The sequence below is a fragment of the Struthio camelus genome, chromosome 18 (genome assembly GCF_040807025.1).
Source record: "Struthio camelus isolate bStrCam1 chromosome 18, bStrCam1.hap1, whole genome shotgun sequence".
In the NCBI taxonomy this organism is placed as follows: Eukaryota; Metazoa; Chordata; class Aves; order Struthioniformes; family Struthionidae; genus Struthio; species Struthio camelus.
The window spans coordinates 3,551,185-3,568,439 of record NC_090959.1 but is presented as its reverse complement, the minus strand read 5'-3'; the positions used below and the strand labels follow the sequence as shown (position 1 = coordinate 3,568,439).

General features: G+C 41.4%; 1 protein-coding gene across 1 annotated transcript; it reads left to right on the top strand.

Annotated features, from left to right (window-relative positions):
* The first annotated feature begins 3,864 nt into the window (after window positions 1–3,864).
* On the top strand, window positions 3,865–16,632 carry EIF2S2 (eukaryotic translation initiation factor 2 subunit beta). The gene is made up of 9 exons (XM_068912340.1): window positions 3,865–4,349; window positions 9,019–9,199; window positions 10,178–10,281; window positions 11,442–11,577; window positions 11,879–11,979; window positions 12,394–12,542; window positions 13,486–13,542; window positions 14,122–14,207; window positions 14,970–16,632. Exons 1-9 carry the CDS (start codon window positions 4,335–4,337, stop codon window positions 15,143–15,145), a joined length of 1,005 nt encoding a protein of 334 aa, XP_068768441.1. The 5' UTR covers window positions 3,865–4,334; the 3' UTR covers window positions 15,146–16,632.
* Window positions 16,633–17,255: the final 623 nt, after the last annotated feature.

The window sequence follows — 17,255 nt, the reverse complement described above, 5'->3', positions numbered from 1 at the left end:
GGACTTCAGCTGTGACTTAGAGCTCTCCCTATGTCCTCACCATCAGGCTGTGATTAAGTCTTAAAGGCTTCCTCTGTCTGATGGTTCCTCAGATGGGTCTGTTTGTCTCTGATGCCTCCTTAGAAAACCTTATTTTTCTATATGGCTCTTTTTCTTCTCCAAACCTACTCCACCCATTCTCTGGGCTTCTCCAAAGGTCACAGACCTGTTTTGTCCAGTTTTCCCTCAAGGATCCTTCCTCTCCCTGTTTCGTTGTGCTCTTATGCATCAGAATATCTGAAATCCTAAGAAACCCCTTGCACTTCTTTCTCTTCTGAGTGGAAATTGGGGTACAATTGCATCTTACAATTATCTTCAGTGAAAGGCAGTGGTTAAGCCTGCCTGCATCAGTGAGCTTAAGCCAAGCTGTTAACAAGGCTCATTCCACTGCAATCTTTAGACTAGGCATTTTAAAATGAAGTTATTTACTGAGAGCAGAATTCTATGCTATGCACAGACTCAGTAAAAAATTTCAGACTTACACAAAACTTAAACAAAATCCAGTTAAAACCTCAATGCTCATGTACGTTTAAAATTTTGCTTAGACTTACACCAATATCGTGTAGGAGTGAACTTCATCCTGTACAGAAAGAGAAGTTTGGCCATCACCTAACAGTATCCAGTATGAAATTCTTCCTTTTGCTCCTGGGGGAATCATACAGACGCTCACTGCTAAGTTCAAAACAGCCATGTACTATCCAGTAATCTGTTTCTGTGGATAAGAATAGCTACTCATAGCAGATATCTGACATCTTCAGTATTTGGCACTGTGTGAAAGTATGGCCTTATCAAAGGGAGCCCTAGGGCAGGTGCTCAGAATTTAGTAAGACAAATTGACATAGTCTTTTTCTGGAGGGTTGAGGAAGACTTAAGACATGCCCACAGCCTCTGGAAGAAGTGTATTTCAATGTTATGATTTTAATTGTACCAGCCCCTCAATTCAGTGGTGGCATGAGAAGTTTAATCATCCTAGACTCTGAATGCCCGTAGCTTTCAGACTGTAACTCCTGTAATTGTATAATGCTTTCCAGTTTCCAAGTTTAAGTATCTGAATTTTAGTTACTGAGGTTACAATACTTGACATGCTGCATCATACGCCTTGTTTTTAATCTTCCAGGATTGGTGCTCATCAACAAAATAAGAAAAAAAGAAAAAAAAAAGAAACTCTTTTTATCTGTGTGTTTATGCAACCTCTTTAACGCAGACTGCTTTCCTTACCAAAACTCACATAGGATTTTTCCCTCCCAGTATCAGATCAAAGACACTAGTTCCATCTATTGCTGGACAACTGTTGTCATGGACAATAACTAATTGCAATGTACCAGCCAGTGCTCCAACTTTCTGGAAGTTATTTATTTCACAAGGAAAGCAAAAAGGAAAGTAGAACAGGAAAATGCTGCAGCCTGGATAGTCTTTCAGCAGAGGAGGTGAAAGAATCAATATGAGTTGATCTCCCAGGCATTCCTTTGATGTTTCAGTGTCTGAAGCTGAGAGCTTCAAAGACAGTATCTCCACCTTTCTTTTGGGGCCATACTATCTGAGCACTGGCTTCTACCTGAAGATCGGGTTGTAATTCCAGCATAGCACTTCTAGTAGCTCTCACCGACTTTTCTTCTGACATTTTCCAAGTATTATGCATGTACATAACATCCTCTTATGTATTACTCATTAGGTTGCCGGCCTGCAGGAAATTTTCAGAGTTCCGATTGGTTACCAAGTGTTCTTAACAAAGCAATGCTGTTGCAGAAAATGATGAATCTTGTTCTACAGTAGGAACGGAAATATTATGTATGAGGCATTGGGGGTAATTATTCTGCTCTATTTGGCACCGCCAAGTTATCAGATGAAGTACTATGCCCAGACGTGGGCACTGCACTTAAGGTATATGGACGTAAGTAAGTAAGGTGCAGAAGACAGCAATGAAAATGAAAAGAGACAGAAAAAATTGACCTCTGCAAAAGGTGGGAGGGGCTGATTTGAGTCTTTTGAAAAGAGAAGGCTGTACGGACAAGACAGGAAAGGACACAGTGATACTCCAAAGGACAGTGGGTTGTCATAATCAGAACAAATGAAACCTTGTGTCCTCAGGGGCACTGCAACAGGAATTGGGTTAACTGGCAGCAGTGAAGATGACAGTTTTTTATAAGGACTGTTAGGCACTCAAATAGGCTGCATAGAGGATCTCTGTCCATGGTGGTTTTTAAGAGCAGCTTAGACATAATTTATGATGATATAAAAATATTATGCTGTCTCAGGACAGGAGGTTGGTCTAGATGACCTCTTAGAAGTGTTATGGGTGTAGGGCTGAAGGTAGGGAAGCGTAGTCACAGTCATTAGCAATCTGTGCACTCTGGCCTCATGCCAACGAAAAGTGTTTCAGTGTGAACAGCGCAACAGGGGTGCTGAAGCAAACAACTGCAGCAAAAGAATGAAAAAGTACTTAGTGGGATACCATCTTCAGTGGTGCAGCAACACTGAACGAAGCTGCTCAGCTTACCAGCTAAAATAACAGCTTAAAAATAATAACAGCTGCCTGCACTTCCTGAAAATCCGCGCTATCCCTGTGACATAAGAACAGCAAGTGACAAAGACACAAATGCTTTTGTTTAAGCATAAAAGAGAAGTAATCTTGTTAAGTTGGGATTTTGAGGTTTAACAGCAAAATAATATGGACACGCTAGGAAAAGCTAAAGCTGCCCCTATCCTGGTAGGTATGTCTCCAAGCGGATGATTTTTGCATGTAATGTGCTGGGGTCCTCAATTTCAACTGAGGCAAGCAAGAAAGGTAGATGAAAAGACCAAAGGTAAACAAAATGATGAATCTTTTCATGTAGTCCTTTAAAAAGAATTAAATGACGTAGTGGGCATAATCTCCTGCTGCTGTGAAAAAGAATAGTACAAACTTACCCCAGGTAGTAGGAGGTTATGCGACTCCAGGAATGTAAGTAGTTTGGGAGTATTACAATGTAACACACCCTGTAACATGTTTGGGCTGGTTACTTTCCCGCTTGTATGAAATTGATGAGCTTTTAAATTCAAACCGAGATGGTTAGAGGACAGGTTTTTAACATGTATTTTGTGATGAGTAATTCTGTCATTTGATAGTACCAAATTCTTGTATTAACTCTTATAAATCAAATGGAATGAGGAAGAGGTTTTCAGGAATTGGAGCATCTGATATATGAGGAGAGGCTGAGAAAGCTAGGATTGTTAAGCTTCTGGAAGAGACAACTCAGGGGTTAGCATATCAATATATATAAATAGCTTGATGGGGGTGGGGAGCAGAGAAGATGGAGCCAGACTCTTCTCAGTGGTGCCCAGTGACAGGACAAGGGGCAGTGGGCACAACTTGAAATACAGGAAATTCCACTTAAACATAGGAAACAACTTTTTTTACTGTGAAAAGGAGCAAACAGGTTGTCCAGGGTTGTTGCAGAGATCATCCTTAGGGATGTTCCAAACTCAGCGGGACACAGTCCTGAGCAAGCTGCTCTAGCTGACCCTGCACAAGCTGGCGCTTGGACTGGGTGATCTCCAGAGGTGCCTACTGCGGTTCTGAGAGAGGAAAGAAAGGTCTCCTTTTTTTAATGGTGGACAAACCTGTATTACACTTCTCTCCTGCTTTGGTCGGTGCAACTACCTAGCTCACTCTCTCTCCCCTCTGCCTCAGCCCTAGCATTTTCCAGTATTTATTGCCCCCATTCCCTTCATGCTTTTGACCACAGTAAACCCGGGAAAGAGAAGCTGCTTTTCCTGGGCCCGGTAAGCCCCGGGAAGAGCGCCCTTTCAGGGCAAGCGGCCCTCCGCCGCTCCCTCCCCGCAGCAGTAGCGGTGGCGGCGGCCGCCGCAGGCCCGGGGCTGGCTTCGAGCCGGCGTGCCGGGGCAGATGGCCGTGCCTGCTGGAGCCACCAGCACTAGCGCTGCGGTGCCGGGGCAGAGAGGTGCTCGTCAGCTGCCCGCCCGGGCCGCAGGCCACTCCCCGCCGGCAGGGAAAGACTTTCATCCGCCGCCGCCGCCGCCGCCGCCACCCAGCGGCGCAGGCGCAGCCACGGAAACTACAACTCCCGAGAGGCTCCGCGGCTGGATGCGCATGCGCGCGGCGGCGCCGGCGGCTGCGCACACTCGAGGGAGCGCGGCGCGGCGCGGCGCAGCGGGGGAGGGGGGCGCTGGGCGCTGATGCAAGAGCCGAGCGCGGCGGTCGCGGGCAGCGGCTGACTCGAGATTCCGCGCGCTCCGCCGTTTCGCCTTCCCGCCGCTCCGCTCCGCTCCGCCCCGCTCCGCGCCCGGCCGCAGTCATGTCGGGCGACGAGGTGAGACCCGACCGCCGCCGCCGCCGGGGCAGCCGAGCCTGAGGACCGCGCCGCGGTTGGGGCCGCCATGCGGGAGAGCAGGGCCTGAGGCCTGCGCCGGGCGCGGCCTGCGCCCTACGGCCGAGCCGGCGCCTCGGCGGGCGGGCGACGGCGCCCGACCTCGGCGGCCCGGGCCAGGGCGGCTCCCGCCGCTCCCGCAGGCCCGGAGCAGGGGGCCGCGGCCTCAGCTCGCGCGCGGGGCGGAGGCCGGGCCGGGCCGGGCGCTGGCGCCGCTCCGGGGGCGGCCCGGCCGCGGCGCAGGGTGTCGCCTCGCCTGGGGCCGGCCGCCGTCTTGCTCCGCGCATCGTTGGAAGGCCTGAAACTAGCCTGCAGCTCGCCGGGTGCTGCCGGCGGCTGCCTCCGGGCCCAGGGAAGGCCGCGGAGGAAGGCAGATTCTTCCCATGTTGTGTTTCATGCTCTGTAACGATATTTAGTGTTTAGTCTGTTTTCTTACCGCTGTCTCTTTTGAGCGTTTCAGTATCTCTTCTTTTTATCTCAAGAATTAAATAGCTACATCTTGACAAATGAGAACTTCGGATTTTCCAGATCCGATGATGTTAGCTTAGGGGCTGTTCTAGGGAAGTAGATACATCCATCTCTGTGAAATTTTTCAAGCGTTGTAGATGTCGTGTGTTGGTGCTTGTACTAACCTCATTTCAGCTGCTTTTATGAGGTGAAGGAAAGTATTGCATATATGAGGCGCCCTTGACAGATTGTGTAGCCTGTGGAAAGCTGCACTGGTTGAAATCCATGAGATGGCTGCTTTTGGTCTTGTATCTTCTTTTTGCTGTTGCTCAAAATACCTGTGTGATTCTTAGCTTTTCCTTCTGACCAAAGCCTGATCATTCTGGCCTTGGAGACAGCAAGTCAAAATTTTTCCTACATAAGAAATGAGATGACAAATAGTGTGATCACGAATTATTTCAAGTGTAGCTGAGACTTAGCTTTTCAGGTACTTTAACTCCTAGAAGGAGTGTAGTGCATTTGGATACCAGTTGGTCTGCAGTCCTAATAGCTGGAGTGAACTCTGCTCCCAGAAATTAGGGCCCAGGAATACTTACATCAAATGCTCATAATGCTCTCTCAAATGATCGTAAGACCATGAAGCAATTAATCTGCAGTTTACCTGTTTGGATTCAGCTTAAGTGTCGTCAGAACTATTTTTCCTGCATAGTGCGTTTGTTTTGCTTTTAAGATGAGATCACGGTTATGTAGTATCAAAGTTGTATCTCTGGCTTTCTCTGTCTAGCAGACTGACAGAAAACAAAAATGATAGCAGGTAGGACCTTTCAGGCGTTACTGTTAAATTTCCTGGAGATGTATGTGCATGAGACTGAGTGCACGTGCCTTCCAAGGAGTCAGATAGTCTCTTATTGATGTTAAATTGTTAAGTTATTTTTAAAACAATGATCATATACAGTTGAGAGTCACCTGCATTCACCTTCCTCAAGTGACAGATTTGCACTCAGAACCTTATAAAACTGCTACAGGCAGATGTTATACAATTTTTTTCAGTTCACATGCAAAGAGTTTATTCTGAGTATTTGCAGTTGCATTGACTTGAGTGTAGCTTAAAACTTTCATAGTTTTGTGTAGAGTGAAACTCCCTGGTAGGAATATCTATTGTCCAGTTGCTGCACAGCAGTGTGGTGACACAAGAGAGACAACACTGGTCCTTTTTGCAAGGGAGGTGAATTTGAAAACTGAAAGTGAGAAGCAGACGGTTAACATGTATTTGCCGTATGAGTTTAAAATCCTACTAGATACACAAAAGTTATTCCAGCCCTCCCAGAAGGCCTAGTTGTAGACTGATCTTAATAATCTTGCAGCGTACCTGTAGACAATAATGCAGGGTAGTATAAGGATACCTGAACTAACTTATCAGTTATGTGCTTAGTAGACATGACTGTGTTTATCCACGCTAATGAAATGGGATTAACTTGTGACCTTTGATTAGAATGCCCAGCCTATGCCACTGTCCCAACAGTTTAGAGTAGCATTGTCTTCTGTCTTGGGGGCTGCGTTTGGACTGTGAAGCATTGTGGCCCCCCTCCCCCTCCGTTGTCTTTCACTCATTTGATTCCCATAAGTGGGGACTTTGACTGTGTAGGCATTTTAAATAATAAGCAGCTGTATGGAGCTGGATGTGATAAAGAACTATGTAGTGTACAGAAGAGAGGCACATATGGGCATTTGGTTCTGAGAGCAGAAACAAGGCAGAAATGTATTCTCTCTTCTATGCAGAACCACAGGGTTCGATTATTTGTCCTATGGGCTGCAGTCCCTTCAGCAGAGGCCCAGCAATTTTTCTAGAGTTTTTCCATGCTTAAATGATGTCATAATGTTTCCATTAATCAAATGTTATACTGAATGGAGAAAAGGAATAATGTAATTTCTTAAATGTCTCCCTGAGAAAGACAAAACTCGGAACAGCTTGGTTATAAGATTAGTTAGTTGATGTTATGACTTGTTAAACTGTGTGACCTAAGACTCCTGCTTAGTTTTCCTTGAAGCTCTTGATGAACAAAATAATTTAGGCATAGACCTCCCTCTGGCGTTGCAGAACTTTCATATTCCATATCATAAGGGCAGTTAGCATTTGTAGAAGCTTGGCTTGACCTCACTGGATGGATATGGCATCTATTAAAGATTGGAATTGGTCATTGGAGTACAAGGCCAGTTGCAGTGGTTTTGTAGTTGGTAGTTTAAGCATTAAAACTACCTCCAGAAGTCCTCCCTATGTGTTAACTTTAATTTAGCGTATTACTGCTGAAGACATAGTCTGCCTGTTGTAAAGACAGGAAGTGCTTTATGGCTTTTTCCTTACAGAGGGAGAAGTGATTTGGGGGAGGCAGTGGTTCTTTTTTGGAAGTTATTACACCTGATCTGAATGTTATCCTATGTTTAAACTTGTGACAAGATGTAAGAGGTAACTCTTTGTAGTCTTGCAAAGCTTCCTTGTTGAAATGAGTCATAACTTTGAAACTGGTGTTTATAGGCTTGTTTCCAAAGCTGTGGACTGTTGCCTATGCAGCAGCTTTCCTTCTCTTTCATCAGACTGGAAGTTATAAGAGGAAGTTGGAAGACAGCGTGAGCAGTTGCACGCGTTCTTTGATTAATGTGTATTATGAGAGCATGATTCATGCGAGTGTCTAACTAAGCATTAGAGGAAAGCTAGCTGACAGAACTTTTTTGAAAACCATCGTAGCACAGTGTGTATAACTGAAGACACACTTCAGCAGTTTGAAAGCCTCAGGCTTCAGTCTCACATACTTACAACATACATGCAGACGTTTTTATGATGCTGTGCTTCAAACACCCATAGGTGCAATTTACTGCCTTTCAGTAGCTTAGTTTAGACTCTGTTAAATATGTGAGTTCCAGAATATCGCAAGAAAATCGCACACGGGAGAGAGTTAAGTCTGAGGATAAGATTGCTTCATGGGGAAAAAAAACCCCTGTAAGATTTAAGAAAACAGAAGTTGGAGAGCTGCTTGTTTGATGCTATGCTGATGGTTTCATGAGTGAGGGTATTCTCGATGCTGAATTTTAACTCTGTGGAAAAAGTTTTTTCTTAACTAGTAAGTGGAGAATGGAGGAAGAGTCTCATTAAGTGTCTGAAATTGATGTATTAAATGTATATTGTAGTGTGAAAATATACCAGATGGATCTAGAAAACTGACATCACAGGAAGGCTATTGATCAAACTTGCATCTTAAATAAAAATAGCAAAAAGGAATAGTATGTTGGAAAAGAGAACTCCTGTGTTAATTATGTCAAGTCTTCAGATGATGAAGGGGTTAAAAATGACTGTTAGGGCTAGTGCTTTCTTCAGTTAGACTAGGTGAATTAAACTTCTTTGGCTAAAGAAATCCGTAACAAATTTAGATGAGTCACGTGGTCTCTGCGCTTCGTTTTCCCACCCCTGGAAAAAACGGGGGGAGCCCCTTTGCTGCTTCATAGAGTGGAGAGCTGAAACTGGTCTGGCTCTATCACCAGCTGTTTCTAGGCTTCCCTAGTCCAGAGTGTTCTTGTCAAGAGTAGTTTGTAAATCTTGCCCCCTTTAATAAAACTGGAAATTAGTGGCTCTTACAAATGGGTGTACAAAGTGTAACTATCATGTAATTAGATTTTTCTGATATAAGTATTGTTAAATTTTTTTGTGATGCTGATAGAGTCAGTAATTGCATCGGATAGCCCTGTGTCATCATCATAATGATAAAAATGAGGAGGCCGCTGGTGGCTAGTCTGTCAGAGATTTGCAGCTCTAATATATTTTCACATGAGCTAGTACTTAGATGGCAGGAAATTTGAAGACTATTGTGAGAAAAGCAGCAGAAGCTCTAAACTATCAAGCAGTGTTCAACTTTTTTTTTTAAATCTTGTAATTTGTCACATTAGTTATGTCTTGGATCAAAATTTGTGATGTTCTTAAAGAAGCATATATAATCACTGTTTTGAGTTAACTAGCTTGTGTTACATTGTCACAGGTCTAGAAAAGTACATATTTGAGATTGAAGCCAAAGGACAATCCTGTTAACTGAAGGAATGCGAAGAGAAAGTTAAAGGCCTTATAAATATTAAATGGTAGGGGATTATTATGCTGCTAATGAACGTTTGACTGTTACAGATGATTTTCGACCCTACTATGAGCAAGAAGAAGAAGAAAAAGAAGAAGCCCTTCATGTTGGATGAAGAAGGAGGGGATACACAAGCAGAAGAGACTCAGCAATCAGAAACAAAAGAAGTTGAACCAGAGCCAGCAGAGGACAAAGATGTGGAAGCAGATGAAGAAGACAGCAGGAAGAAAGGTAAAGTAAATATCTGTAGGTAAACTGCCAAAGGTAGTCCTTCTGTATTCTGAGACCGGAAGTCTCATTTCAAGACTTTGGCATTGTAATGTATAATGCTGACATCCTAATTCATTTAGGGACTTGTGAATAATACTCTGTTGCACATATAAAGGGCATATTTTCCTTCTCCTGCTTGAAATCGTGTTCACATACATGCAGCACACTACCGTTAGCTTATGTAAATTCTGCTTTCCTAACTCAAATGGAATCTTTTGCATGAGGCAATGGAAAGAGGATCCTTAAAATAGTTAGCATGAGGTTTTAAATCTTCCAGATGCAGTTGTTGCAATAATAGTCAGAAATGTGGTTAAAAAGGTTTTTCGTTTTTGGACGATTTGTGAATGCCAGAATCACTAGAGCGTTCTTCAAAATCTTTCAAGAAATAAGCTTGCATTGTGTATATAAGCATGTATGATGCTTGTATTAATAATAAGTAATAAATGAGCATAAAAATAGTAATAATAAATAAGCATGCATATGAGCTTGCTTTTTAATTGAGGCCAATGCCGTGTTAAGATGACCTGATTAAGGGAGTGCTGTTAACTTTAAATTCGCTTTGCTGATGAAATTGGCTCCTGCCTTAAACCAGAGAAACTAAAATTTTCTCATTCAGTTTTCTCTTTATTTTTTCCAAGCATCTCTACCATAGAGATGAAAGTAGCTAGCTTCCCTTGTACAGCAGAAGGAAAGATTAAGCACTTAAAAATAAGAAGATATGATTAGAAGATGCAGAAAATGGTACTGAGGTATTTTAGGGTAGAGTGGAATGACCTCTTTAAAACCTGAAGAATTTCTGTAGGGGTTAGAGATCACTGCTTATGTCTCACTGTAATGTTGTCATTGCATACTTCAGATGCGAATTGGGAGCTTTTAACATCTGAACTGTTACTGCGGTTATAAATACCCCTACTTCATTTGTCAATGGTTTGTTTTCAGATGCAACAGATGACCTGGATGATTTAAACTTCTTCAATCAAAAGAAAAAGAAGAAAAAAGCAAAAAAGATATTTGATATAGATGAAGCAGAAGAAGGCGTAAAGGTCTGTTTACAAAGCTGGGCTGTCCTGTCTATTGCTGAAAACTTTCTTGCTTTTGTTTTCTGGGGACGGACTCTGCGTTAGTTGTTTGGAGTCTGTCATTGTGCCTTGTTTCAATTAATAGTTAAACTTACGATTCACTGCGTCTTTCATGTGTAGTAGGTTCTGCTTAATATGTTACTCCTGAAGGTTTTTTACCCGGAAATCTAACTACTATGTAAAATGAGCACGTAATTTTGTGGTTTGTAATAAGGGTCTACTAGCATCAGGTTAATTGTTTTTTGGAGTGAGAAAAGTAAATGGATGATATCACAAGCCATGCACAGAATTGTCCTCTAAAGGCTAGCTCTTCAAACGAAGGGTATATGTTTGCTAAGAAATTTGTTTTTACTGTTGTGTTTGCTTTAAATAAAAATGATTGGCTGCTGTTCTCAGTGTTCCAGAAGGCGTACAAGATGCTTTTACTCTTCTCAAATTTTATTCCAACTCTTGTTTCAGTATCACATTGTCAGAATGACTGACAAGCCCTGAAAGCAAGTGGACAGAGGAACGTTATATGTAAACCTGTTCGTTAGATTGTGCCTTTTTGGGAAGAAAATGTCCCTCTGATCTGCCACAGAGAGGCGAAATGCTTGCTCTGTGTTCTTTACATGTGCAGAAACATGCCTTCATCCAAGAAAGAACTATAGTAACAAATTGGACTGGCTAAGATGGAACAACTTTGCTGTACCTTAGTGTTTCTGGCATGTAAGATGTTTTGCTCTTTTATGCCTTAGTTTGGCTAATGCCTTTAGGTAAGTATAGTGTGACCTTGCGCTTGACCAGTCAAAAGTTAGACTAGAAGATTTTTGTCTACATGGATTACCTAATAGGAAATCGTGTAATCTAAAGGAAATAGTATAAAATAAGTTTTAATACAAGACTACCCTGTTACATGTTAGTCAGAGGCACCTCATTGCATCTAGAGAGCTTGGCATTTAAAAATCTAGCCCTTTTTCATGTGTAGTAGTGTAGCTGTCTCTTAATTTGGTTTCCAGTTAAATCTGGTACTAATAGTATTCCTCTAGTATAACATGCTACTCGTATTATTGCTATTGTTTTGCCATGGAGATTTGTGTTTCATGCAAAATTGTAAGCTATATTCCTATTATTTTTCTTTGCAGGACTTAAAAATTGAGGGAGATGTGCCAGAGGCAGTAGAACCCGAAGATGACCTTGATATCATGCTGGGCAATAGAAAGAAGAAGAAGAAGTTTGTAAAGTTTCCAGATGAAGATGAAATAATGGAGAAGGATGAAGGTAAAACTATAACCTCACTCGACTGGAATGTTGAAAAGGAAATATAGTCTGTGTTGTAGGTGAATAATTTCTGTGTGAGTGTCACCTTTTTTTGTTTCAAAATTCATTTTGTTATCAATTACCGTATTTATCAGGAAAATGTTCTGTATGAGCACTGTACAGTTCCCTGTGAGTGCTGATGTCCCCTGTAGGCAGGCAAACAGGGAAAACTTGTGTCCGTGCCTTAGTGGAATCTTCTGTAGTGTACCTTAAATAAATATTTCTTTTTTTCTTAATGAGTCCCAAACAACTTTCTTTACAGCTTTTGAGGATGAAGATAGCAAAAAAGATGACGGAATTTCTTTTAGCCTTCAGTCAGGACCTGCGTGGGCAGGCTCAGAAAGGGACTACACATATGATGAGGTAATGTTCAGAAGGCTTTCAAAATGTTTTCCATGTTGATGTGTGCCAGCAGCGATAGGCCTTATGCCTGTATGTCCTATTTCTGACTTAAGAGTAAAGGATTTGTAGACAGAAACTCAGGAATAGAAAAATAACAGGAAGTACATCTTTTATCACAGTTAATTTTCCTATAGGCAAATGTCAGTGACAGTTAAAACAACTCTGTAAACAGACCGAGGTACTTGTACGTTGAGTAGCAAACCCCTGGGAAGGCAGCTTTTACCTTTTGCAGAACGACTACTTTTTTTTTTTTTTAAGTTTATGTTCAAAAGCATGTAGGGAAAAGCTAATGGGCAAAGAAGGTCTAATGTTCATTGGAAATGATTGTACTTCATTTGAGAGATGTGATGCTGATATGAATGCCTGTTTTTGCAGTTGCTCAATAGAGTATTTAACATCATGCGGGAAAAGAATCCAGATATGGTAGCTGGAGAAAAAAGAAAATTTGTCATGAAGCCTCCGCAGGTTGTAAGAGTAGGGACCAAGAAAACATCTTTTGTCAACTTTACAGATATCTGCAAATTGTAAGTTTTACTCTTACAATTCCCCAGAAATAGGGAATGGATCCACCTTCTTCTGTGCTTTTGGGTGTTGTGTTGAATGCATCTTTTTGGCAAAAAACTATGGTGAACTGGAAGTAAACTAAAAGCTATTTCAATCTTACTACTCCTTTCCTCTGCATTTTTCTGTGTTAAGATAACTATGAAGCTGTACTACTTCAGCTTTCGAAAGTGGTAATTGAGATGGCTTCTTAGTTTGCGCGTGTATTGTGAAAATCATGGACTTGCTTCATGAACTGAAATTAAATCTATTGTGCGTTCACTGCTTCTAGTTAAGTCTGCGTAGTTGGGTCTCCAGTGGTATTTACTTGCAAGTCTTGGGGGGGAGGGGGAAATGCTCTTTTTAATCTTGAGCTTTCTGACTGCAAGTAATCCTATACTGCTATTCTCTTGGTAAGTGGTATAGATTTCAGTAACTTTTTTCTACTGTTTGCTGCAACACTTTCTCTAAAAATTATTTAATCTCTGTCTTCATTATTTCTAGTTCAAGCAATCCTGTTCTCTGTGGGCACTTCTGGGAATGCAACATCTGATTTGTTTCATAAATGTGTCAAGTAACTGTCCTGATAGACTCATTCTGAAGATCTGAGTAGTTTACTAAAGCAAATAGTTAATGGTAGCTAGTAACTCTTTTGCATAGGACGGGGTGTGTGTATCTAGTAAGAATGTGAAAATCTCAAATATAAAACTTAACTTTCAATAATTACTGTGATTGTTATTTTTTTTGTGAGCTGTTTCACCTTCTTGTGTCATGAGTAATATCTGTCTGTGCTCTCTGGTGCAGACCCTTTTGGGCTGCTTCCCTACAAACTTGGTAATTAAAGATGGTTTTAGCTTGCCATTCCTGTATAAATACCAGATTTCTTTGAAGGGGGAAAGGTTAAAGATATCTTTACTTTATTTTTAGATTACATCGTCAGCCAAAACATCTCCTGGCATTTTTGTTGGCAGAATTGGGTACAAGGTAAGGCATTTGGGTCGTGCATGCATACGTGTAGGAGACAGTGGCATCGTAGTTGACGTTGCCTAATCACAAAGAAGATTCCTGGTTTTAGGTCCCTATATATTTGCTTGAACAGCAGCTTCTTCCTTGCACACGGCTGCTGTGCTGCATGATTGAACAGAGAGCATTTCAGGGAAAAGGTACAGATGCAGACTGTAAAGTCTCTGGGAACAGTTTGGATAAAGCTTTAAATTCCCTATCTGGGACCTTTCTCAAATATGCTCTGCTCTGTCTTAATCACTTCTGTGAGAGAAATCGGTGCAAATTCCCCATTCCGTAAAGTTGTTCTGATTGTCAGCGTAACTATGAGGCTGATGTTCTGTGTGTTTGGTATTACTGCACTAAGGATTATGTTTGGGCAAAACTTTGTATAGGTTTTTCAAGTGTCTTAAGAATTGGCAGTTTTTTTGCACAGAGTAATTTTGGCCGCTTCTTACCTTGAAGAATACATCAATTAACTTGCTTCATGTTCCTGACTTTTGAAAATGAGTTGATGTCTCCTGCAAATCAAATACATGCTTCGTTTTTCTTTTAAATTAGTGGCTCGATAGATGGTAACAACCAACTTGTAATCAAAGGAAGATTCCAGCAAAAACAGATAGAAAACGTCTTGAGAAGATATATCAGTAAGTATAATTCCCTTTTCCACTCTGGATTTCTCCCAGACCCATTCCAGTAATGTGCGGGCTGAGCTTGGCCCACATGCCCCACTGCGGACATTTTGTGGAAGCTCTGTGCTAAATAGCTGTGACTTTTCTACTGCTTTATAACGGAGTTATAGAAGTACAGGCTGCTTTATCACTGTTGCAATAAGCAAACAAGACTTGCTATGCCCTGGTGCTTAGATATACCAAGGAAGCTAGTGAGTGTGTTTGAATGTTGCTTGTTTTCCTCTGACTTTCATTTCATTGCTTTGGGGAAGAACACTGAAAATAACAGTAACTGTGACTTTTCAAGTTTGTTGTGCTGGTTAATTAACAAATACAGTGTGTGTGCTGCTAGTGAAAGGATTCTGAATCTTCTGTAACTTATGTGTAACAAAAAACGATGCTTTGGACAGTGCTGTGTCTATACAAGTGTTGCTGACATCTGAGAATGCCATTTTTGCTGTTTCAGCAGAGAAAGACGTGGGAAGCCAGTGAGAAGTCTTAACGGGTTATTATTTTTAAAACATTGGTGTCAGTGCACAAAGTACCAGGCAAAACCTTTGCGAGCTAGGGGGAATTTTTAGGTTGCCTCAACCTCTGTTTTTTATGGTAAGCCACTTATAAATTATTAGATGCGTTCGAACAGACTTTCAAGACAGCTGTTACATTAAAGGCTGAAGTGTTGATTTGTTCATTGATAATGCATTGTCTTTTAACTACTACTTAATTCCTTTTCTGCAGAGGAGTATGTCACCTGTCATACGTGTCGGTCACCAGACACAATTCTACAGAAGGACACCAGATTATATTTCTTGCAGTGTGAGACCTGCCACTCTCGCTGCTCTGTCGCCAGCATCAAAACTGGTTTCCAGGCTGTCACAGGCAAGAGAGCACAGCTCCGTGCCAAAGCTAACTAGTTGGCTAATCAACACTGGATTTTGCAAAGTGTTCTGGGGAGATATGACTGGACAGGTTTACAATCAGAATGGATTTACCATTATATTAAAACAAGATTGTAAAAACTACAAGAAATTTGGCTTTTGATTGATTGGTCTGTGAAATCCTTGCAAGATGCAGATCCTCAAGCTGTTCACATACATTTGCTCATTGAATATGTTTTACCAACTATAAAGGAACGTGATGGGAAAGGAGGTGCTTTTTAATCCATTCAGACTTCTGTAAAACATGAGATAAATTAAAGATACTATAACAGTGAGTTTCTTTTGATTTGAATTTTTCCTTCAGTTTCCTCTGTAAACAGTTCATGGGAATGTTTGGTGTGTTGTTCTGCAGATCATGCAACTGAACTGTGTCCAAAGACCCAGAATAAAGTTTTAAGATAAAGGTTATTTTGCTTCTGCATAACAAGCTTATTTTAGGGAGGTTATCACTAAACAGAGAAATCGGTTACAAAACAAGGATATCATACCAACATGAGAACTGCTCATGCTGCTTTAGCCACGTTAGTATAAGAATGCATTTTGCACAGAAAGTGGCATCAGGACATATTGACACTGCTTAATTATGGAGAACATAACTCTGAGGTAGTTCAGACACCATACTGATGCTGAATTTTAACATAGAATTAATAAACCATACTGTAAACTTGCATAGTATCATAGTACTAAATTTTGCAGTTTCTTACAGAGAAGTTTTATATTTCTTAATTCCTGTACTTTTCACCACTTTTAAAAAGAATTAATTAAATCCAGCAAAAAATGAAAAGGATACAGGTGACATCATTATGTGGTGGTTCTAATGCACTGTCTTATATCAATTTGGAATTTACAGAAGATGCTGCCAAGTAGTTTGAGTTCCACATCAACACATTGATGCTTCTTGATACAAAACGTGCACTTTCTACTAGCGGTCAGTATCAGTAGTCTCTAGGGGACACGCATAGTGCTGTCCTAACTAGCTTTTAAAGTGCTTTAGAACTTTTGTTCCAGCTGCAGAGTACGAAGATGGACATGGGGAGTGTACTCTCTCTGGAGTACTATATTGGGAGAGAGAAGAAAGTTTTCATTTAATCAGTCTCCAAAATGGCCCAGGGTCAGCATGAGGTGTAGTACCTTGGGAGCCATGGCACCCATCCCTGCAGGTAACCAGAGTAGCCTATTCACAGGAGAAACTGGTGGTTGTTCGGAGCTTGCTTCATCTAATATCAGAAACTGATGGCTTTCTATTGAATTTTAATCTCTATTTGTATGTCTGTTAATACAGAACGTGGTTTTGCTGGGAAGTCACTTATTTGCTATTTGAAAACTTGACAGCACTGTAAGGTTAAAGTCAAGGTTTTATAGTTGGTTTCTCTAAAGCATTTTGAATTTCAAGTGAGCTATAACAAATGTTGGATGTATCTTTTAAGTGAATAAAGCCAGGATCAGTGCCTCTTGTAACATTATTCTTGCATCCTTGTCTTTTTCTCTAGCAAATAGAGCAAGGCACTCTCCTGTTGGAAATGAGAAGTGCTAGTTGAGTCTGGGAGCTAACAAAGAGCTGAATAATACACATGGATTGATCTCCTCTGTTGCATTTCTTACCAGGTGTGAGACAGTTTTCTTGCATCTTAACCAAGTGATCTAAGCTATTGCAGGTCTGCTCCTTTCCAGCAGTAAAGGTACAACACATGTTTCAGCCCAGCCCCCACAGAAGAGACACTTTTGAGAGATGCATGTCGCTGGAGGCCCCAAGAGCTGTAAAGGAGTCTTCTTGTCAATCAACTTAAGACACACCGATATTGTTGTAAGAATAATAATCTCTCTAACTCACCTCAGCCAGGTAAATGCTTTTATCCCCATTTCATAGATGGGAGATTGGAACACAAGAGTTAGATGACCTTACTGGAGTCACAAAAAAGCGGTCTAGTTCCCTAGTCCACTATAGAAAGAGTGGCATCACCTTCCTTAGAGGTAGTCATGGCTCTGTTCTGCAGAAATAACTGTGATGAAAGTGGGACTAAACTCTTCATGGAAGCTTCTGTCCAGAGCAAAGATTTAATCAAAGCAGTGATATATTCTTTTTTTA